Consider the following 19,061-nt stretch of genomic DNA (forward strand, 5'->3'; position numbering starts at 1 on the left):
CTGCTACTGACAAAGCCAGCGCACACCAAAATCCCTCAACAGCTATGACGCCAAAAATTGGACTTCAGCATGCGTCATCCAGTCAACCACTCCCCGATGACGTCGGCCCCTCCAAGGAAGCAGCTGTCAGCCTTTTAGATCAGCAGTCGATCTCCAGTGGAGCAGCAGCTGCACAGCAGAGCAGCGCTACAGGGCCAGAGAAAGGGAGTGGTTACCCCCTGGGCAGCTCGGAAGTCTGGGGTGCTCTGTGGGGAGCTCTGCGGCTGGTGTGCAGGAAGGTGGCGGCTGTGCCAAACCAGCAGCGGGTGTCTGCCTGTCTGGCTATCCATGCGCAGCACACCCTCTCCGCCTTCAACAGAGTAACATTTTCTTCAACTCACCTTGCACTGGTAGCTGGAAAAAGCTTCTGTTGTTGTGAGTTTCCTGCAGCAGTGCAGCCATGTCCGTATTCAGGGATGCAAATATCTCGCATGGTGGGCCCAAGTTCCAAGGATGCATGGCTGGTGCAGGGTGCGGTGGTCCTGCTGCCTGAGGAGCGACTGGCGCTGCTGCACGCTTTGCCTGCTGCCCTCTTCCTGCTATTTTCCGCAGAGGAGTCTGAAGCACAGGTAATCTGCCGGACCTCACTGGCCACGACTGCAGGATGTACGAGCGTATGGCTTTTGCGGCTCTGAGGCATGTTTGGTATGTGGCAGTATATGCAACGTGCACATGATAGCAGCAAACAACGTGCCGCTGAGAATGTTTTATTTGCATTTGACCAGGCGTTGGAGGCTATCGGAGGTCCCAAGGCGCTGCTGAAATGCCTGCAGCTGCTGCGCGCTAAACCTGTCGTCTGTGCATTTGGAGAGCGGCCCATGTCATTACTGGCCCTTCTGCAGGCTTCTCCCTACTTCTCAAACCTAGGTGTGATCTTCAGACATTTGCTTGACCTGCAGTTGGACCACTGTGAAGCTGCTACTAAATATGCATCCCTAGGTATGGTCTTCTAATCCATGGTACTGCAGCGGTGTGAAAGCTGTAATGGAACATGCAGGTCTCACTGGATTCATGCTGTATTTTTAACAGGTGCAGAGCTTGGCAAGGACTGGGCGCTGATTGCCCCAGAGGATCTCCAAGGGAAGCAGCTGGCAGCAGTAGAGAGCTCATTTGGTATGAGCAGAGCAGTGGAAGGTGTCAAAGCCTTGCATGCAGCCTTATCTGCGCACTTGACATCCCTGGCCATTCGCATGCATGAGCTTGGCGCCAGGCAGAGACCTGTTCCGCTCAAGGCAAGCTGCCAAAGCCATGCCTGAATAAACAGGCAGCGGTTACATTAATCTCATAGTTTATACCATGACCTGAAGATGCATGTTCTTATCAGTGCCTCCCCAATGAGCTGCTTTCAATGCCATTCCATCTTCTTCAAAAGTCTTGGTGGCTTCACATGCAGGTGGCTGCAGAGGCAATGAGCTGGACAGAGGCGTGTTTGAAAAGCCTCAGCAGCTGGGCGGCAATACTGCTTGACTGGCACTGCTGGCGCAGTTTCTTGATGCATGCCGACGGCCCGGTCCACGAAGACAACAGGTGTTCCTCCCCTGCCTTTCCCCCTTACTTCCTCCCATAGTCTTGAAAATCCCAGGAAAGCTCTGCCAATCCCGAGGTAGACCGGCGCACTACATTGTGTATGGACAGCTGCATGGCTCGCATGTAGCATTTGCTTGCTTTACATGCAATCTCAAAAGTAGATCTGGCACATGTGGCAGGGAACCGCAGAGTGCAATGGAGCTGCGAGCGATGCTGGAGATCATGGCCTGCCTGCAAGGGCTGGCAGGGCAGCTGCTCGGGGAGCAGGCCTGGCTGGCGCCGCTGCTGCAACAGGCAGTGCGCGCGCAGGCACAGAATGTTGCTGACCTCCTCAGTGCAGCCATCGAGAAGCCGTCTCTGCCACGCAAGGTGCCCTTTCAGCTCCTTCTAATATCTGAGCCTGACCTGATGCCGCACCTCTTGTCTAAGTTGTGAACTGGTGCCCGGGAATCCTTTTGCAGTGCTCGACCTCGTATCTTGACTGACTAGCTGCTGCTGCTGCCACCTCAGCCATGCAGCACCTGCGCACAGCCCTTTACTGCAAATCATTGAGCTCTTCCTGCATCACAATGCGAACAGAGTTTAAGTATAAAATTTATCCAGAACTCATCAGGAATGCTAAAGAAATACAAATGATGATGATTTTTTTCCCGCAGGTGCTGGATGCAGCGGATGCCGTGAGGGCGGCAATCATCGGCTGGTCGGGCGCGGCGCTGCAGGGGCGGCCGCAGCTGCCGGAGCACCGGAGCTCGCGCCTACGCGGCCTGGCCGCCTCCGTCATGCGCGCGTCCCGGCAGCGACCCTCGCTGCTTGAGCTCGCTGCCGGAGGCTCCTCATCCACTGCACATCTCCAAGGTGCTCATTCATCTTGGACTCCCGTATTGTATTGTGCTGTGTCTTGTGTCTCATGTCCCTGGTCCATATCAGGTTTATTGATACACCATATGGCTTCATGCATTGCAAAGATAACTTTTTTTGTTTTCTAGATATCATTTTTTTCATTGTACTACGATATTCTCTTTTCCAATGTGTGTGTTTTTAACAGGCTACATTATTTAAAACACTGAAGTGATGCCTGCTGGTATCAAGTTATTGTGTCAGCAATTCTGGAGATCTTGAAGGCACCTTTTCGACCACCTTCGCCAAGCATACATGTGCCTCCAAGCATACCTGTACCTTTTCGACCAGCTTTGCCAAGCATTTTCATTGAGATAGCAAAATCATGGGCAACGTCTGACCAAAGTATTTGTTGCAGGGGCAGGAGAGGGCATTCAGTATGGCGTGGGAGCGGCAGGGCCGACAGATCTGCAGCGGCACATGCTGGTGTGCGCACTTGAGGCGCTGATGAAAGAGGCGCAGCCGTCAGGCATGGGCGGCTTGATCAGGCAGGGGCCCCTGGGGGACAGCCTCACCAGGGAGCTGCATGCTCTGCATGCTAGTGTGCTCCACTGGCCTCACCTGCTGGACCTGCCTTCCTCTGTCAAGCAGGTCCGGCCCTCTCATATATATGCATTTTAAGGACTACACAGGAAAGTTGAAAGTGGGTGCATGTTTGCGGCCACTGCCTTCGAACCCCTGTGAGCTCTGTAAGGTGTTGTGGTGGGTCCTGTGATCAGAGGACTTCCTTTTCAGGGTCATCCCCTGCCCTGTGGTTTCTGCTGACTTTAGAGACACAGTGTGACCTGTAGATGGGGCAGTATGGGCTGAAGGTTGTATGTCGTATTTCTGCTTTGGCAATGCTTTAGATATGCTTTGGCCCGGCCAAAGGGTCATGGAGACATTGGAAAACCATTTGATTGGCAGTGTGTCTGTAGCGCAGCCGCAAAATGGCAAATCTGAGGAAATTTTCTCCAAAAGGAGCGCGCTATTGTGGGTGCAGGCCTCTTCAATGGCTTCGCTTGGTCTGCAGCAGTGCCACAGCCCTGCACCATCCCTTACTGGAGCTGGCAGAACTGGCACCCCACTGCCATTGCAGCTGATCCGCCATGCATTAGCCTCCGTGAACAGCAGCTTTCCTGCTGAGCACTGCTTGCTGCCTTTGGCACTGTACAACCAGACTGCCACTCTCTGCAAGGAGCGCCTGTGCTGCGAGCAGATGTCAGATGCAGCAGCGGCTGCAGCCGATGCTGCCTTCGAAGAGCTGCTGAACCTGCTTTCTGACGCGGTAAGACAACCTTTTAGCGCCCAATTCAAGATTTCTATAATTATAACGACCAAGTCTGTACTTAAATTCCAATATAAATACCAAGCAGGTGTGAAATTCCAAGCTTTGCATGCATTGTTTGGTCAAAAAGATTTGGTGTTTCTTTCGTGCAAGCAACATCTAATGATACCTGCAATGCTTTCAACACTAGATGTCGTTCTTCTGATGCATGCAACACTAAACTTATTCTCATTGAATGCTTGCAACAACTGATTTTATTCGTCTGGTGCATGCAACAACAGGTGTTCAACCATGCCAAGAAGACAGCAGCAGCATCTCTCAGCAGCCCACACGATCTCACCCACAACACAGCGACGGCAATTCCAACGGACGTTTTTCAGGCCTTGCTGCGGCGGCCGGGCATCCAGCTGCCGATCGGCGTCGTCAGCCTTCGTGCAGATCTCGCGCCAAAACTGGCGCTGCTGCTGGCGTCCGATGCTGCCGTCCTTGTCGAGCGCCTGTCGGGCTCCTGCGCGGCCCTCCCTGATCTGGAACACCAGATTCAGGTGTGCTGCACTTTCTTGATTCTGCATTTTATTCTGTAAGATGATGAGCAGACTGCGACAAAGTGATTGATTAAGAAGACCATGCATGAGGCATTTGCTGTGCATCATGCGGGAAACTGCTCTGTTGTGCATTTCAAGCAGACCTACAACTCTGTCAATCTGGGCCTTTGCATGGCTGCAGCAATCTGTACAGGTAAGAAACTTTCAGAGCAGCACGTTGCCTCATAATTCAGGAGTGATAAAGTCCAGAGGAGTGAGAATGGGCATTGATTGCCTTCCTTTGCTGACTGTTTAGGTGCTGGAGATAGCTCACAGGGATCTGGCAGCTTCCTTGGCGCTGCCACCCTGGTCTGCCATTTGGCATCACCCCTATAAACAGCGACAGCAGGATGGCTGTGAAGCAGATCAGCCACTGCCATATCCCTCAGTAATCACAGAGCGCGCCACAGACGCCATCCTCCGGCTCATCACCTCCCAGGACTGCAGGTTTGAGAGCACGCGCAGCTGCCTCTCATCAGGAGCCGCCCATCATTTACAGGCTCCACAGAAAGCTGTGGCGCACTCAGCATCGGCCACCAGCACACCAAGAGAGATGGGTGCTTTTGGAGACCAGCAAGGCAGTGGGAAGGGTGCAACTCTGGAGCCTGCAGCAAGCAGCAATAGAATAAATGATGAAGAGAAGAGAGCAGCGGGTGAGGCGCACGCAGATACACTTGGGGACGCTGAGCTGGCAGCCTTCATGCGACTGACTGGTGAGGCATAAATCCCTTAGCGCAACGTTCTCAACGCTGCTGACCTTCTTACGGACTAACAAGAGTGCGTTGACTGTGCTACCTGACTAGCTGATGAGCTCATCGTACATGCAGTACACTCAGACTCTTGGCATAATTTCATGCCTGCAGCCACTCTGGCAGATGATAAGGATGATGTCACACATGCGTACAAGCGGTGGAAGAGATGTGTTGTGAAGGAAGTCACACAGGAGCAAAGTAATGAGCATCAATACAGCCAGGTCTTGCTGTAAGAATCAACTTCTCAAGACTGGAAACCTTGTTACAACAACAACAACTAATGTGACTTCATACGCACAGGCCCGAGCGGAGTAGCGCACCTCGCCACAGCACTGACAGAGGAGGCGCGCCGCGCTGTGACTGAGTCCTATGCGGCCATTGTGCATGTCGCTTGCGCCGTTCCAGGAGACCTCACCGGCGCCGCTGCCGACGGCCCGGCCGAGGTTTGCGCGCTGCTCACGCATGCGCTGACAGAGGTATGTCTCCTCGTCTTTGCCGGCTGCTCAGAGGCACATCAGCTGCTGCCTGGCACGACTGCCACGGTCCTTATTCATACAAATGAACAGCACTTAATTCAGCCAGACCGAGCCAGTGTGAGGGGCTCTAGCATGCACTCCAAAGAAATCCTTGGCCTCAGTTGTCAGGAAGGTGTTAGGAAAGCATGCTTTACAATGGGCTTTTGCAACGGAGCGTTCTATCGGATGGACAGCGCGAGGGACTACGGATAACAAATCAATGCCTGTCTCAGCACAAGTGCTCTGACAACCGAGCATGCCTTCTGCAGCTGACTGCCGCTTTGATATAAAATAACCCTTCATGTGCCTTGCTCTGTGCCAGTGCTCTCACAATCGAGTGCGCCTCTTGCAGGTGCCGGCCTGCGAGGACGCGCAGAGGGCGCTGTGCGCGCTGCGCTGCCTGGGTGGCGCTGCGCTGGCGCTGCTGCGGCTGGAGGCGGCCGCATCGGAGCGCGGCGTTGCGCGGTTCATGGCGGCCGCCCCGCTGCTGGGCATTGGCCCGGACGAGCGCGGCTCGCTCATACAGCCAGTGAGGCCGCCTGAAAGTTCACCAAGTTCACTAAGAAAGTTTACACTGTTTAATTTTTCGGAACCCGGGAATTTGGACTCCGGTATAATATTTTGACGGACCCAAATCTCTCGTTGAAGGCTGCTGCCACTGGGAAGCACCTGCCTTTTGTTACTCTACTGGCCGCCCAGCTTTGAAAATGATTGGCTCTCCCCGAGCCTGAATTGCAGGTGGCCGCCCATGCATGCAGAGGCATTTGACAATACTAGGCTCATAACCTTTTTGGAGGTCATGAGCTGACTATTTCTCATTGAATTGTTTTCTGAGGGTCTCTTCATCATGGCAATGAAGCTGAAAACATGCTGACGCTTCCCTGGCAGGATGGTAGCGAGGTGACGCCGATAGCGGGCGCGCTGTTCGAGGCATGCGCCGACCTGCGCCTGGCGCACGCATCGGCCAGCAGCGACGACGCTGCAGCGCTGCACACAGCCAACTCGCTCCTGCAACAGGTCCTTGCTATACTCACCTGCAGCTGTTTCTTTTAGCCGTGATCTCCCGCGTTGCTGTTTCTCCAAAACGCCCCAAAAATGTTAAGGACGTGGTATCAAAGAGTTCAAAGAGTTGATAACCTGCTGCAACAGGTGCTTGCCACAGTCTTGTGCAGCAACCTTTTCCGCCAACCTTCTCCAGCCTTGCTGGTTTCCCAATATCATTTCCTTTGTGAAACGCTGTGGATCAGAGAATTGAAAAGCATGTCAATGCCTTGCACGTCATAATCCAGATTGTCTGAGGCCTTAGGCGATACACTAGTAGACTCTGGCATCGTTCTTTCTTACAAAATCAGGAGTAATGTTGAAGCACGCAAAATAAGAATTGGTGATGAAAGCGTCTTGATTGCCAGGCTGAGGAGGGCTGCTGGCGCGCACTGGAACCGCCGCAGCTGCTGCCGGCCTTTCTTGAGGGCCTGAGGAGGGAGCTAGCACCTATTCTAGCTCGGCCGCCAACCCTCGACAACCCCTCGCCAATCCCCCTGGCCCTGTCATCGCTCCTCTTCGCGCTCGGCAACCCCGACCTCGGCATCGCTGCCCCTGCCCCCGCCCACTCAGCAGCAGAGGCTGTTTTGGCCGTCTCCCCAATCCTGCACCACGGCAGCCAGTCTGCTGGCAGCAGCGAGGAGCTCATCGGGGCAGTGCACAGCACAGCAGAGCTGGCCGGAAGCTGGCGCGTGCTGCAAACCGATGCCAATACAGCTGCCGGTGCGCGGCTCAGCGAGGCAGGCCCCTCCCAGCAAAGCCAGACGAGGCAGAGTGAGCTAAACATAGCAGCGATGCTCAATGGCACCAGCGGGAGCGCAGAGGAGGCATCCAGGGGCCTTGAGGGGCAAGGGGAAGGGTCACCAGCAGAGCTGGCACGAAATGGAGGGCAGGAGATGAATCTGCGCGGCGGGGCGGCTGGGTTGCGCGATGAGTCAGGTGATGAGTCAGACGGTGAGTCACCGACGAGGCCGCCGGCGGCCGAGCGCATGGATGAGGTCATCCAGCAGGGGCTCGAGCTGTGGACGCCCACAAAGTCTGAAGATGGGACGAAGGGGCCAGAAGCAGCCAATGATGTGCCAGGGCAGTCTCCTAGTCAAGCGTCTGAGGGAGATGATCCTCTTCCTGCTGGGTCGATGCACGTGGGACAGCAGCCGAGCGGCACAGAAGACATGGCAGCTGATGCAGAGAATGTTTCACACTGTGCAGCAGCGCTTGAGGAGCGCCCAGCAGAGCAGCACAGCAGACACAGCGCAGATGCCGAAATTGCACAAGCGGAAGGCCCCAGTCAGCAGGATGAAGATGGGCACAGTGGGGATGCTGGTGAGCATGTTCCTGAAGGGCATGGCTCGGGCGAGGAGCCAGCAGGCAAGCAGAGCAGCGGCAGCCAGAAGGGAGAACACACCAACATGCGGAAGTGGAAGTTCAAGCTGGGAGGCAAGCTAGCCCAGACTGAAGCAGCTGCAGCAGGCGACAGTGAAAAGCATGAGACTGCAGCGCAATCAGAAAATGCAAATCACAGAATTTCAGCCTTTCTTGGGAAGCGGCTCGCCATATTCGGCCGGTCAAGGGGTGCATCAGAGTCTGTCAGCGCCTCTGACGAAGCATCTACTCCAAGTGGCCTGGCCGTGCCGCAGCCGTCACTGCAGCAGCAGCTCAAGGGAAAGCAGCAGGTTGTGGAGGAGCGGCCGGCTCACCCCCTGAATGGGAATGAAGCTGTCGGTGTTTCTCTGCAGCAGCAGCCGTCTGGCTCCGTGTATGTGAGAAGGTCCCAGTCAGAGCCAGCAGGCGAGGCGAGGCCTCCAGGCAGGAGAGGCTACCTGAAGAAGCAGCTGACCAGATTTGGCCGCGCACGAGGTGTCACAGATGGGGCCGAGGATGCTGCTAGCGCTACTTCAGGCGCCGCCGGTCAGTCAGGGACAGCAAGCAGGTTGCCCGGTGCGCGCATGTTTGGCTGGGGGGACTCGGCGAAGAATCAGGCACCCAAGTGGCCCGGGCAGGATCTTGGCACTCCTATTGGAGAACAGGTGAGCTTCCAATTTATGGTCATGATACAGTGCAGCGCTCTCTCGGAATGGATTTTAGAGAGGGATTCAAGTCTCTGTTCTATGCGCTAGAGTTGAGCCTTGGCCAGTATGCAATTTCACACAACCTGGACCTGCACAAAGCCTCGAGGTAAATGTCCATGATCTACCTTGATTGTACATGAAAGCACTCTGTGGCTGCAAACAGGAGGGTGAGACAAGGCTGCGGTGGCCGGCGGTGGGGGTGGCCCCTCTGTGGGGTGCGGCGCTGCTGTTACACACCCTGCAGCTGCAGCCCCACTTCCAGCTGCAGGACATCTGCCGGCAGCTGCTGCTGGAGGCTGATGTGGCTGGGCACTCAGGTGCGTCCCCTGGGGCGTCCCCTCTCAGCATGCAGCACCATCATTCGTTGTATGGAATGGGTGAAAGTACACTGCCGCGCAAGAAAATCAGGAAACTTGTAGGTCATTCCTCCTGGGAAGTAAGTCCTTCTAGAACAGAGCAGTGGATCTGCTTGGCTGAGCTTCTCAAGGTGTCTGATTTGTGCCGATTACTGTGCGCTGCAGGGAGCTCAACCTCAACCGCAAGTGGCGTCTTTCAGTGCCTGGCCAATCTGCGCACCTTGCAGGAGCTCATGGAAGAGGCGTACTTGAGCCTGAATGCACGGTGCCTGGATTGAGATTACCATAGGGACGCTACTGATCATGACTCATGATGATCAGGAGGTTGACCTTAGATCTGTCGACCCTATCTTATGAGACATGCTTATTCCAGAAGTCTTGGAGAGTCACATTGGGCTGAGGAGCTTATTAGTCACTTTATTGTAAAGGAAGGTAAAGGATGGTAATGCTACATCACTGCTGCATATGCAGGAATCAATTTAGGTACATCCAGAAACGCAGCATGGTGGGAGAGTCATTGCAGGCAGGTTGAAAAATGGTTTATAATCCTGTGAAAAACCATCTGAGTCGTGAAGCGTCCCCGGAAAATAGCCCGGGTAGCTCAGTCGGTAGAGCGCAAGGCTCTTAACCTTGTGGTCGAGGGTTCGAGCCCCTCCTCGGGCGCTTCACTTTTTTTTCTTCAGAGGCCAAAAATTTTATTTGTCTCGACAGCGCATCCGCCATCAATTTTTATCTCGCGAAGGGTTGTTGCTTGCGATGATCACCTGCAGTCCTGAGCTGTAGACTTATCTTCGGCGATCGTGTTATATTTTGGCTGCATCTCTCATTGTCCTTCCACTTTTGCTCAGAGTCTGTGAGGAAGAACAGGAGGAAGAACATTGCTGCTGCGGGGTTGTTTGTCGTAAGCGCAGTACAGTCCATCATTGGCGCCGAATCAACCTGAAGAGATACTGATTGAGAAGAGTGCTTGTCCATCCTTGTTCGTTCGTGTTCATGGAAGGCATTGCAGCAGTCTTGCTGCATTGATAGCTAAGACCATGTGAAACAGAGCGCGAATGGAAATCTTGGCATCTTCGTCCGCTGATGGATGCAACGTGGGTTCTGCCTTGTTCTTGTAGGATGCGAGCAGGACATCTAAGAGCTCGTGCTGAAGTGGACGTGGGAAACCGTACATGTCCCTCAGAGACTAGGCCAAGGCGGCAGGAACCTGCAGAAGCACAATGGGAGCGCAGCATTCAAACCATTTCTAGTCGACCAGATGGTGGAAATTCATGCCAATTGGCTTCGCCGCTGGTATGCAGGGGTTGCTTGGGCTGCAGGAGGATGAAAGATGTCAGAGCGCTGCGCTTGCACTGCAACAGAGTCCTGAATCTGGCGGATGCGAGCGCGGCAAAGCGAGGCATGAACAGCTTCAGAAGCCTGCAGCAGCTGGAGATCGACGCGCCACAGAGGCACAGCACTTCTTCATATTTGTGCCGCGACTCATGTGGCTGGTATCGCGCGCAGATGAGCTGACTGTCCTCTCAGTGTCTGTGAGGTCTCTGGCCTGGTTGCCTCCGATGACATGCCTTAAGGACCTCGTTCTGGGATGCAAGAGTGACATAGGCGATATTTAATATGCCCTGCCCTTTGCAAAGACTCTTGAGACTCTTTCACTGAGGGCTGAGGACTCTAGGAAAGCACCCAGAATGCAGCTAGCAGATACGCCAAGCCTGCGGATACTGGCGCTGCACCGCGTGCGGCCAAAGAGCATAATTCTGCCCGTGGCATGCAGGCTGCACGTTTCAGGCTCAGGAGAATTGGAGCTGCCAGAAAAGGGCTGGAAAATGCTCTGAAGAAGCTGTCATCTTTCTATTTTGACGATATGATCTTGCGCATCTCACAAATGCCGGGCTGTTTTGCCAGTCTGCAGCAGCTGAAGTATGTGAAAATTAAATTAGACAAGTGGGGCTCAGATGCAAGGCATGTTTCGCTGGAAGCGATTGCCATGTGCAGAGGGTGCACATTGCTGGCAAGAAAGTGTATGTCAGCGTACTGGCTGTGGTGTCCTGGGAGTCTGTCACCTTCGAAGGGGCAAACTGGATGTTGCTTTTAATGACGTGGACAGCTTTGCGAAGGGATCAACAGCTTGCACAGCTAGATACGACTGCCTGCCAGGGGAAAATTTTCTACCATTGGTGGGGACTTGCATGTTTCAGCTCTGTTCGGCTCTGGCACAGCGCATGGCATCCCATGGCACACTAGAAGTTAGTAACTTCTGTTCTTCAATAAAACAGAGGTTTCAGAGTTCTGCAGTACCCGGCAGTAACAGACATGCATGAGAGCGTGTGCGGGGCTTGCATGGCATGCCTGAGAGCCTCAGGGGTGGCAGAGAGAATGAGGCACAAAGTCAGGAAATACTGGGTTAACTCATTGGATGATGACTCCTTAGAGGACAACTCTTCGGATGATGAGTAATGTCTTTGGCAACTCTGTCTCAGGGGTGAAAATGCCTATTTGACAAGAAACAGCCCCTTTGATCATGTGAGTCAGGTAGGTCCGGACCCTGAACTGGAGTTTATGAGCTCGTGCCAGTGAAAGGAGTCGGTTTGATCATGCAGTTATCTCGCTCTGTGTGTAAAATTTATGGATTAAACCTGAGGTGTGAGAAGTGCCAAGATAGCCCAAAACGGGCTCTATCATATGCATCTCCAATATGGCAATATTACTCGAGGTAAATACTACTTAATCCGCTGCGGCATCCACCAATTCCGGCTATCATATGATATAGCTACAGCGGTAGTGTCAGAGGCATGCTAGCACCGTTCGACGGGAGTCCCCAGTGTGCATGCACGGTGCCACTCAATAGCCAGGCAGCCACGGCCAGCTTCCTTACAGAGGTAATGAATGGGAGTGGACGAGCATGGATACCTTTCAAGCCAGAGTCTGCCAGCTCACCTGCCCAACACAGCCTGCCCACAGCTGCCAAAGGCCTGCCCACAGAGCACATGCACGATTGTGGCCAGCATCGATGGCTATCGAACAGACCTGCTCCAGCTCGAGCAATAAAAAAAGTCGCTATTTTCCATCTACCTGGAGCACTGGCTTTTTCTGACACCTTACGGATAGGTCCATCAGAAAATAGTTCTGTCACAGGCTCTCGGACGTTTTCTGTGGAAGACCTTTCTAATCCCCTACTCTGCGGCATCTTCTGTTCATATTCGGGACGACGATATTTACGCGGTGGGATCTCAATCCGCTCCGAGTAGTGGAGCTGTCGGCACCTTTGAATCCAGAGATCATCAGGAAGGTGGGAAACTGATGTACTCTCATTAGCAACTTTGCTTTCTGTCCTACTTCACATGTTACATTACTATAGTGCCAGAAGGGAAGATTGACGCATGTTGAGGCGCCTTGCACGTGTGGCGCCGTTGGCATTGCTCGATGGCTGTTGTGCTAAACTTAAACAAGTTTTAACAGGTCAGTGCTCCGCCTTTGGAACAGAATGGCACCCAGACGTCGCAAAGCACCGCCTTGCAGCGTGGACTTGCCAGAGCCCGTATGGGCTGCAATTGCCTCCCACATGGCCCTGAAGGATTGGGCCAAGGCAGCAGGAACGTGCAAGAGGTCGATCGGTGTACAGTTGCACACTGTGAACATTCCGCCTGACACTCCACCTGCAGGTGTCTCCTTCTGCTACAGAAGTATTGGTGTTTCGCAGTATTGTAAATTTGTGTGCTTTCTTGCTGCTGGCGTCTTCAGACTGTGCAGCCTTGATCTTGCTGTAAGGTGGGGTGGACCTGCAGGTGTGGTGTGGGCAACTAAAAGAATGGGAGCTCTTCGTGTCCTACGCTCGCACGAGAATGGCTTTCTAGGATTGGCGGACGCAGCAACACAAGGGCAAGATAATATATTGAAGAACCTGCAGCAGCTTGAGATATGTGCGCTAGATGCAGATATATCGGATGTCTTGGACTCCACTGCGCCGCAATTCATGTGGCTGCTCTCCTGTGCACAGAAGCTCACAGTGCTGTCAGCATCTTTGGAGGCTCTGCCATGGCTGCCTCCTTTATTACAGCTCAAGCACCTCGTACTGAGATGCGAACAACACACGTTTGGTGCACTCCAAAACGCGCGAAACCTAGAGACTCTCTCGTTGAGTGCAGGTGAATATACCAGAGCCTCTATATTGCAACTTGACAGCTTAGCTAGCTTGCGTGTTGTGGCGCTGCACAAGATCCGCCCATCTGGCATCTATCTGCCCGAGGCATGCTACCTGCACATTTCTGGCCTGGAGGAGGTTCTGGACCCTTCCAAGAAAGGGGCATGGAACGGTGCCATCACCAACCTGTCATCTTTCGGCTTCTCTTGCAGCTACAGGAAGATCAGCAGATTGCCAGGGTGCTTTGCTCACCTGCAAAAGCTCACCTTTGTGACCCTAGAACTAGGCCAATGTGGATCATCTGAGCACTTTCTGTCGCTTGATGGCCTCGGCAATGTACGGAAACTGCGTGTCAGCGGCAAAAAACTGTACCTCAATGTGCCCTCCAAAGTGTCCTGGGAATCAGTCGACTTTGTAGGGAGGCGCATACTGGACATAGCCTTTGCTGATTTGGAGGCCTTTGCATGTACTGTGAGCATGTGCATCTTGCAATATGGGGCCCCAATGGGATCATGCCTTTCTACATTGCGCTCAACACTGGCAGCACGCGGCGTTGGATGGCACACGAGAAAGCAGAAGTCAGGACTTTGTGTCTTTCAGTACCCCGTGAAAATTGCAGCAAATGCCTTTGGGTGTGAGTGTGGGGCGTGCATGGAATGCCTGAGAGCATTGGGAGTGGGAGATGTACCGGCAGCAGAATGGACTGAAGCTGAGGAGGTGTCAGAGGATGAAGACTGGGAGGATTCCTCTTCGTCGTCCGATGATGACTCAGATTACTTCAATGATGATGATCATGACACCGGTGTCACTGCACTAACTATTCGGTTATGCCGATGTCAAAGGGATATGCTGAGAAATTGAGGCGGGTGACAAACAGGATGTTACTGAGCTGCAATTGACTCGACTGCTTGCTGATTCCCCTGTTTCCAAGGAGCCTGCACTGTAGCATGACGTTCATGATATTGTATGTTTCAACGTTTGAGGGTCTGGTCTTGCTCTTCTGTGGGTATCAAGCTCCACTTGCAGTGTTAGAGGATGGTGCACTTGTAGACCTGTCCAGTTTGCTCATGGCCCATTATGGGAAATGTTGCGAGCGCTTTGCCTGGAAAGTTTCTCTCTGTAAATAGCAAATGTCTCTGATTACGTCATAACCACTGCTGCATTTGGGAGCCGTGATGCTTAAGCAAGGTAGCTTGTTCTCTGCCAACAATATAAACATTTAATTGTGCGGGTCACATGTATGTGTGATCGACATGCGCATGAATGCACTGGCATAGGATGCATTTGTCAGCATGCAAGCTCTCAACATGTGATCCAAGCCTTCTGCTCTCGATAAAAGGCACATCACACATTTCTTGGTCATGTGTCACGAATTGTCCCCGATCAGTGTCATATTGTACATAATTGCTCAGTCCAGCACAATGGCATCTTCGGCATCCTGATCACGCTGGAGATCGATGCCCTCATGCTCTTGCACCTCTTCGGCATCTGCCTCAGCATCTGCTGCATCACTAATGAAGATTGCTGGCACCTCCCCGCTCGTGCCAGGCATCTGGTACACTCCCACCTCCAGAGCTGCCGCCTGCAGAGCAGCAGACTTACTATGATTATCTTATTATTTTGACACCAGTTTCCTGCCAAGAGGCAAGGTGTGTCCTGCAGTGTAACCAAAGGCTGACACAATCCTACCCCTTGTTGGCAGCAGTATAAAGAGTATTTTTGAATCCATCCCACATGGCAAGGGCCCTGCACAAAAGGACATCTGCTGTGATAATACAGTATAGATCAATGCCACCCCTGCTCTCTCTCTTTGCTCTCTCTCTCTCTGATTCTTGATGGCACTCTCTTTTGCAAGCAACTTAGCGCTGCTTCAAGGTTGCAGCAGTCCAGTCAGCTTCCTCAGCCAGCCCTTAGGGAGTCATTGAGGGTGCAAATGTACTGAAACGGCAGGGACACTGCCGCTCAGGAAAGCTCACCCTGCTGTTCAGGAACTCAGCGAAGGTTTGCGCATCTGCTGATGCACTGGCACCTTCAGCTTCAGGGGCAGGCGAAGATCCCTCGACTGCTGAAGCATCCGCTGCCACCCCTCTGCTGGCACCCGGACTCTTCTTCTGGCCTGCCCACAGCACATGCCATGCAAACTCAGCCACGCAATGCTCAACCCTTATCTCTGCCAGGCTGATCTTGACAAGGATGCCTCAGCTGAAGGCCACAATATTCCCGGATGCAGGCATGCTTGTGCAATGGAAATTGTGCATTCGATTTTATAAAACATTTAATAATGATTTGATACTAATGACAAGAATGATATAATAATTCTCTGTTGGGAGAGCTCACGTTTGGACACGCGCTTGCTTGTGCTCGGCGGTGTTTCAGCAGCAGCCGGTGCGGTTGAGGCAGCAGAAGCCGCACACTCCTTTGCCAGGGCTTCAAAGAATTTTCGCGTCCCGCTCGAGGCATACCTGCATTATATTGCAGGCAGGCAGTATTTAGTCTGCATCCAAAGAAGGCTTAGATCATGCTCTGCAAGAACATTTCAACAAACAAGTGCAAACATTTGTGTGCCACCATTGGGTAGCAAGGCTGGCAGATGCGCAACATGCAAGATTGCCAGTAGCTTCCTGGCAGCATCTGAGAAATGGAGTGATAAGCGCCATGCCATGCCACACTATTAACGAGAATACTTGGGCTGCAGCCTCACCATCTGCAGGACTGCTGCTCCAGCTTCAGCAGGCGGAGCACGGGCAGCAGCAGGGGCGCTACGAAGAGCTGATTCTCCAATGGCGAGGCCCTCAGCTGCTCACATCAGCACACACCTTGCGATCAGAAGATTTCTCCCATACTTCCTGCCGCCTTGCCATAATTGTGACCGTGGCATGATGGCAAGCAGCAAGAAATCTCTCAGCGTGGCCCTCAGCACTTGTTTTGCATATATCCAGTTATGGTGCTCAGGGCTTGACCGACTTGATTTTCTTATTTACGACTGGTGAACTCAAATGTACGTGCACGGCAGGCTCACCGCTGCCAAGAGGATCGAGCCTTTAAAGTGCTGCAGCAGCTGCTCCGGTGTTTGTTGCTCCAGGGGAGTCTGCTGGCTCTTGCGCTCCTCTTCCTCCCTGAGAGAGGCCTGCATGGCCAGTTCCAGATCCCTCTTCTCTGCTTCCAAGTCATCTTGTGCCGTCTGCCATTCTATTGCGGCCAAGGCCCACCTGCAACGGGTAAACACACCACGTACACAAAATCAGATACTTTCTTTTTTAAGCAGCTAGCTTTGTCACGGCTAGAGGCCGTTACATTTTACAGAAGCTCACGGCTTCTAACGACCTGACAAATCTAATCGATCTGCGGTCCAGGACTGAGGTAGATGAAACAGCCCTGTACCTTGCCAGAAGGGCCAGAAAACATGCATGCATTAGAATTGGATCATGAGCAGAGAGATAACTGCATTGGTGCAATGAGTCTGTTTGGCACTGCCAACGCACCCTTCCAGACTTTTTCCCGCTGTTGGTACGCTCTGCAGGGCAGCCCTTGCCTTGGCTTCTGGCAGGCCTTGCTGCATGAGGATGCGGACCGCTGTGATAAAGGGATCCTCTTGCTGTGGAGGATTGCTTGGAGCTGGTTGGCCTGCCGGCATTGTTTGCCCGACTGCCTGTTGAGGGGCAGCTGCTCCTGCCTGTGCAGCTAGCTGGGCAGCAGCAGCTGCAGCAGGGTGGTGAATCTGTTGGTCGCTTGCAGGCGCTGGGATGGCTGGCATTGCGTCTGCTGATTCCCTGGGCTGATCTGGAGGGGTGACGTGGTTAGTAGCACTGCGCTTCCTTTTAGCTTTTGGCGCTGTCTTTGCAGGGCCCTCATGCTTTGGCTGTCTCTGGACACATTGCGCCGCATCTGCCATTGTTGACGCGCGATAATATGATGAAGACTTCAAAGATGCCCAGCGAATGCTATCTTACAGGAATCTTCAAGTCACAAAGAGGATCCAGCTCCACAATCCGGATCGGGCTTGATCGATCAGTACCGCCAAAAGCGGATAATTACCGTGACTGCCCTCGAAATATAGATTCGAAGGATTTTTCTATTCTTATTTTGGACGAAATTGCATCAACAGAAAGTGCGTCTTTACCACAGGAATACATTCTGCTTTGCAGTTGGAGGCAAGATGACTCCTTTTAGACCCAGATCAACGAGGACAATTGACGCTTGCGTCAAAGCGTAAGTTGCAGAGGGTCGTTGTATCTGTCTCTTCTGAATTTGTGGCAGAATACTTATCACATGACAATTCTTCGCATGGTCCAAAACTGGCTTGCAATTGCATGCAAACACATGGCTGGGAGTGAGCACTTTTGTATCTTCAAGACACAGCCGCAGATATAACGAAGCAACAGCACTGAAGATGCGCAAGCAGATTAAGATACGTGCACCAGATTGCAGCGGGCCGCACTGGTCCACCTGCTTTGGGCAACTGAGGTTCCCAACTGACTTGAATTTGCCGGTGCACCCACACGTGTGATCAGCTTAATCACAAGGAAAAACACACACTGTGGCTGCAACGAAACAAGCTCAGATGTACAAATGTACCTGAGGGACAATTCCCTGCCTGAGAAATCACTCGCAATGGTCGCAAACCGTGCCGGTTTCTCTCCGGCACGGCCATTGTGCTACCAGTTGCCTTCATGCAAGATTCTTACAACAACACATCTCTGACGCTGCACTTTGCTATTGCTTGTACATGAACGCCGTGAGCGCCAGACCGGCCAGAAGAGGTCCAAGGGTCGCCGCAGCAATCACCAATTTCTGGGAAGGCCCCTCTGCCCTGCGCCGGCGCCTTGCCGGCCCTGAAGCATCCACCTCTAACGCCTGCGCCAGGTGCGCCCACCTGACCTCATACACTGCCCCCTCCAGTCCCCCGGGGACAGACTTTCGTGTGCCTGCCACCTCCCGGGTGCGCAGCCCCACTGCTGCCGCCTCCAGAAAGATCCCCCTGTCTATGGACGAAGCCCTGCATGCACACCCCAAGATATCGATTAGAGACTGTAGACAAGAACACCGTGTGTCATGTTAGAAGGCATATCAGACACTCTTTGCTTCATTACTCCGTGATTCTTTGCTGTTGCATTGCATTTCCCAGCCTCAGTTGCTGCATTACAATAAGAACTACAATAAGAAATTGGGCAGGCTCCAAACTAGAGCACCTCTTTGCTATTGGGCATTTCTTTTAACAAAGGCTATGGTGACACGAGCACAAACACTGAAATAAGCATACTTGCTAGAGAGGTTAGCAACAGCGGCAGGCACATGGAGCTGACCTAGACACGTAGCCCAGAAGGAAGACTGATTGTGGCTGTTTTGACAGGAGCAGGCTGGCTGCCTTGAACAGCGACGGGAGTGCCTTCAGGCTGTACGCCACATCTGAGCCCAGCAGCAGGTCAAATCCCTGCGCACATCAGAAGCAAATCATGCACATTGTCCTGCATATTGGTCTCCGTGGCCGACAAGAACACACTGCACTACAGCATCAGGCATGAGCTTGTGGTAACTCATTAGCAATGCTTGCCCAATGTGTCGTATTCTAATCTTTGAAAGTGAGACTTTCTTGTCCAACAAAGCCACCTGTCTGTTAGGAGACTCTGCCAGGATGCTGCTGAACGCGCTTGCATCTGCGCTCCAATCCAGCTGTCGACATCTGCCGACACAAACATCGGTAGACATTAGTTCATTACCTGCCCCAGCAGGCTTGCTTGCAGCCTCCCAATAACATGTAGGGAAATTTCAGTTCAACGCTCAATATGCAGACCTGATGGGATGATGCCCGCTGTTGAGGTCTGCATTCTTCTTCAGGACCCTCAGGACCACTTCATTGTGGTCTGTGAGAATGA

General features: G+C 53.0%; 3 protein-coding genes and 1 non-coding gene across 4 annotated transcripts; 2 read left to right on the forward strand and 2 right to left on the reverse strand.

Moving 5' to 3' along the window:
* Positions 1-44: 44 nt before the first annotated feature.
* On the forward strand, positions 45-9,325 carry COCSUDRAFT_63259 (hypothetical protein; the record flags this gene model as incomplete). Its single annotated transcript, XM_005648221.1, has 17 exons — positions 45-305; positions 510-608; positions 765-906; positions 1,069-1,136; positions 1,433-1,566; positions 1,746-1,935; positions 2,223-2,421; positions 2,822-3,054; positions 3,446-3,730; positions 4,012-4,275; positions 4,571-5,027; positions 5,367-5,542; positions 5,934-6,110; positions 6,470-6,598; positions 6,991-8,649; positions 8,855-9,008; positions 9,213-9,325. The coding sequence occupies 17 exons, from the start codon at positions 45-47 to the stop codon at positions 9,323-9,325; spliced, it is 4,740 nt and encodes a 1,579-aa protein (XP_005648278.1).
* Positions 9,326-9,637: 312 nt separating this feature from the next.
* On the forward strand, positions 9,638-9,710 carry COCSUDRAFT_t37. The gene has a single exon. It is a non-coding gene; the product is annotated as a tRNA-Lys (tRNA).
* A 4,886-nt stretch (positions 9,711-14,596) lies between these two features.
* COCSUDRAFT_63260 (hypothetical protein) lies at positions 14,597-16,942 on the reverse strand (the record flags this gene model as incomplete). The annotated part of the gene is made up of 6 exons (XM_005648222.1): positions 14,597-14,770; positions 15,165-15,304; positions 15,526-15,650; positions 15,890-15,984; positions 16,208-16,397; positions 16,671-16,942. 6 exons carry the CDS (start codon positions 16,940-16,942, stop codon positions 14,597-14,599), a joined length of 996 nt encoding a protein of 331 aa, XP_005648279.1.
* A 959-nt stretch (positions 16,943-17,901) lies between these two features.
* On the reverse strand, positions 17,902-18,894 carry COCSUDRAFT_63261 (hypothetical protein; the record flags this gene model as incomplete). The annotated part of the gene is made up of 3 exons (XM_005648223.1): positions 17,902-18,184; positions 18,492-18,619; positions 18,796-18,894. The coding sequence occupies 3 exons, from the start codon at positions 18,892-18,894 to the stop codon at positions 17,902-17,904; spliced, it is 510 nt and encodes a 169-aa protein (XP_005648280.1).
* Positions 18,895-19,061: the final 167 nt, after the last annotated feature.

The sequence above is a fragment of the Coccomyxa subellipsoidea genome (assembly GCF_000258705.1).
Source record: "Coccomyxa subellipsoidea C-169, whole genome shotgun sequence".
NCBI lineage: Eukaryota > Viridiplantae > Chlorophyta > Trebouxiophyceae > Coccomyxaceae > Coccomyxa > Coccomyxa subellipsoidea.